Here is a 4,087-nt window from a genome sequence, read left to right on the forward strand (position 1 = left end):
AGAGAGAGAGAGAGAGAGAGAGAGAGAGAGAGAGAGAGAGAGAGAGAGAGAGAGATCACAGCCATCACTCAGCGCCCACATGGCAGATATAACGGAGTAATCCATTATACTCCATTATAATCCAATTCCAAAGTGACCACCGGCCAGAGATGCTCACAAGTCTTTGAGCTAGAGTCCAAGTCAAGTCTCAAGTCTTAACTTACAGAGCACAACCATGTAAGGTGCAATGCAATTATTACGGTTTATTAAATACTGTAAGTCAAGTCCTGAATTAAATGTAAATGCTCCGTATTTGTATAGCACCTTTCTAGTCTTTGTGACCACTCAAAGCGCTTTTACACTACATCTGCATTACACTACCCGCTCTACCTCCTGAGCCACAGCTGCCAAGTGAATGAGACCATGACCGTCATGATTCTGGGTTGTTGGTGTTTTATGTTTTCATCATTTCCTGTTTTGTAGTTTGTCTGCCCCTAGTGTCATTGTCTTGTTTTACTTCCTGTCCTTGGTTTCTGAGTGTTTGCACCTGCCCTGATGTCCTGCCCTGTGTTTCACCTGTGTCTCATTATTGCCACCTCCTTAGGTACTTTAGTCTCTGTCTCACTAGTGTCTAGTTGCGCCATCATTGTTCTTTGCGGGTCATGGTTTGCTACCAGTGTTTTCTTATTGCGTCTCAGGATTGGTACCCTTATTTTCCTGTTGTTGTATGGATTACATCGTCAGTTGGATTTATGGACAATTCACCTGCTTCACTATGGATTACTTTTGTTTGGAGAGGATTTAGTTGGCTTTGCTTTCGACCCAACCACTAGCATAGGCTAGCATTCATCCAATCTTCCAGTCTGTTTCCCGGCCACTAGCATTCCAGTTGCTTGCAGTCCCCGTCATGGCTTGCGGTCATCCCATTCCCGAGTCGGTCCCCGTTTCCTGTGCATCAGACCAGGCTCATCAGTCTCCTTTCTGGGGTTCTAGGCTGGCCTACAAGACGGCCCACCCAAAGAAACGGGGTCCACATAAGGAGAGACTCCAGGACACCCATCTCTTTTTTGGCCAACTGTACTTCAAAATCAGAGTCTACAGACTGTCAGCTGGACGGTCAGCTAGTTCAGTTCCAGATAGTTTCCTGCCAGATTTCGTTCCAGATTCTCCTTCAGCGGAGCCTACCAGAAGGAGACATGGTTCACGCCATCGTCATGTCTCTCTACCGTCCAGCTCCACTGCCTCAATGCTGCCGAGCTCCTCGTCCTCGCCGCTGACCAGCTCTTCGTCCTCATCGTCGCCCAGTTTGTTTTCTTTGCCAGAGACTCAGCTGATCTGCTCTTCTGAATACCAGAACTCCAGTGACTTTGCTATCCAGACCAGCTCACTGGAAACTTACCTTGTTGGCAATCCTGAAACTGTGCTGGGTAGCACCCCAGCAACTATGTTGTCTAATACTATGTGAACTGAGACAGTCTGTGACCTAGCAGACTCCTTCTCCTCGAGTCCAGTCAGTGGCACGGCTGGATCCTGCACCTGGTGGCACAGTTCATCCAACTACTGACCCTGCTAAGCCACAGCAACTTCCTGCCTTTGCTGAGCTGCAGCGAGCCCCTGACCCCGGTGGGTTACAACTTAATCCATTTTCTGGTCTGAGTGGCTTAAGACTTTAGTCCCAGTGCTGCAGCAGTCACCTGTGCCTGAACTGCAACCATCCTCAGTCACAGAACTACAGCAGTTTCCTGATCTCGCCGAGCTACAGCAGACTACTGACTCTGCAGTAAACTCTAGTTGTCCCTGAACTGCAGCAGTTATCGTCTGTCTCCAGTCCTGCTGTCCAACTGCATGCCTTCTGATCTGTTGTCCTGTCGTCAGTCTCCAGTCCAGCTGTCCTGTCACCAGTTTATGGTGCTGCACTACAGCTTTTGGACTCGGCTCAGGTCTCCCATATCGTCACCAGCTTCCTGCTCAGCGAGGTCTCACCTTCATCGCCAGCTGCCAGAGGGGTTTCACCTTACCCTGGACTCACACAGGCGGCGTTTTCGCCATGTTACGCCTGCGCCACGGTTTTGACCCGTCCCCAGCCCCGCGTAAACTCACATTGGAAACGTTTCAGAAGTGGAGCGTTTAGCCTGCCCCACGTTGTTGACTTATTGTTTCAACAGGGGCAGCTGTGGCTCAGGAGGTAAGTGGGTGGACTGTTAATCGGAAGGTCGGCGGTTACTATGTTTTTGTTTGGACTGCCATCTTCACGTCACCTGTAAGTCTCATCTTTTTGTTCGAACATTTAAAATTTACCAGCATCTAGCTACTCAGCCAATCACAGTGATATAAATGACCTGCCTTTTGTTTCCACTATACTTTCACACATACATTCATTCTTGTCTTACATACACACAGACTTTAGCTTACATACATTCTCCTCTTACACACCCAGTGACACTTTATTAGGTACATCTGTACAATATGCCATACCGTACCAGCGATCTTTACAAAGCTCAAAATGTTTATGACACTGGAATTGGACTACATTATACTGAGGCGTTAATCTAATTTATTTCCCTTTTAATTTTATATATAAACACACACACACACACACACACACACACACACACACACACACACACACACACACACACGAATATAAAACAGCCCAGTACAGCACCACAACCAATCACAACTAATCATGCTTACCATGCAGATCTGAGACACACGAGAGACAATAAATTTGTCGATGAAATCATACTCTCTGCCCACTTCACTGAAGAAGAAGTAGATTTTCTCCTCATCAGGAATGAAAGTGGAGCTGATGAAGGTTGGATCTATGGCAAACAGATGACAAAGTATGCCTATCAAAATTCTGGGGATTCTGATAATTGAAATATAATAAAACTGCATCATTAAAGGTGGAAATAGAAGCAACTTTTCACATTAAAATGAAAGGATATGTTACAGTGAGTATCAGTATCACCATGTTTGCGATAGTGACCCTTTGAGTCCAAGCATAAACCCCCTGTGTGGGAATGTCGCTGGGGGATGTACTCCATTTAAGTGAGCTCAGTTTAATCACATTAAAATCATGCTATTGGTTTCCTTAAAACAGCAGTGGTAAATTTAACAGATGTCAGTTAGTTTAATATGCCATTTTAAGACAGGGGGACCATCAAGATGATTTACAAGTGCTGGTTGGGGTGGGGGGAAATGGATACAGCATAGTATCGCAATATTTTCCGTGTCAATACTGTATCGATACACAGACACCAAGTATCGATCTTTTATTATATAAATTGTACATGAATTTTACTTTATTGGTACTATAATAATGCATTCAATTTATTTTTCAGTCCTTTGGGGGACACAATTTAAAGAGATGGTATTCTGCTTTTTGGCTTTTTCCCTCTCCTTTATTGAGTTATATATCTTTTTTGTGCATGTAACAGGTTTACGAAGTGAAAAAGCCCAAAGTCCAGCCCAAAGGGAGTTCCCATCTCCCACAGAAAGCTCTGCTCTGAACCGCTTGAAAACAGCTCGTTTGTAGTCCAGCCCTTCACTTCCTTTACTTGTGACTTCACAATGAAAACACGTCATAAAGCTTGCCGAGCGGCTAGCGGGGTCAGGCACGCCCTCAAACCAAGCTAGTCTGAGAGGAGGCCCTTTGGCTCAACTCGCCTTTGTTTGGTTTTCCCATTGTAGAAATGTTGCACCTGTACCTGCACAGAGCCCTCTGCTCCCGTCATCACACAGACCGCTGCAGCAACAACGGCAGAGGAAAACACAGCTGGAAGCTTTTCATACCGCTTATCTGTCTTTACATTCTGAGCAATGTTGAAAAGTTTTAACTTAAAAAAGAGAAAGCTGTGTGGATCGCTAGTGTGTGTGTCGCATTGAACATTACGTCGCGGCAGTTGTGTGTGGCGTCGCTATGACGACAGCTACGTACTATCTCTGGGTACTGTCTGCAATGGAAAACGGAGCAGGGCCGAGTAGAGTCGAGTCTATCGATTTGCGCTATGGTAGCATTTTTCGGCAAGGCAGCAGAGATCGTCAGAACACCGATAACAGTTTAGTCCTGATGGTAAGATGTGGAACAATGATGTTGTGTGATTGT

General features: G+C 45.7%; 1 protein-coding gene across 1 annotated transcript in view; it reads right to left on the reverse strand.

The window, feature by feature from the left end:
- sema4ab (sema domain, immunoglobulin domain (Ig), transmembrane domain (TM) and short cytoplasmic domain, (semaphorin) 4Ab) overlaps positions 1-4,087 on the reverse strand; it is a 30,881-nt gene that overhangs the window by 14,074 nt on the left and 12,720 nt on the right. Inside the window, exon 8 of the mRNA XM_046059086.1 lies at positions 2,674-2,801. Coding sequence (XP_045915042.1) covers positions 2,674-2,801 — 128 coding nt within the window. The remainder of the gene's footprint in view (positions 1-2,673; positions 2,802-4,087) is intronic.

Source organism: Micropterus dolomieu, linkage group LG09 (genome assembly GCF_021292245.1).
Source record: "Micropterus dolomieu isolate WLL.071019.BEF.003 ecotype Adirondacks linkage group LG09, ASM2129224v1, whole genome shotgun sequence".
Classification (NCBI taxonomy): domain Eukaryota; kingdom Metazoa; phylum Chordata; class Actinopteri; order Centrarchiformes; family Centrarchidae; genus Micropterus; species Micropterus dolomieu.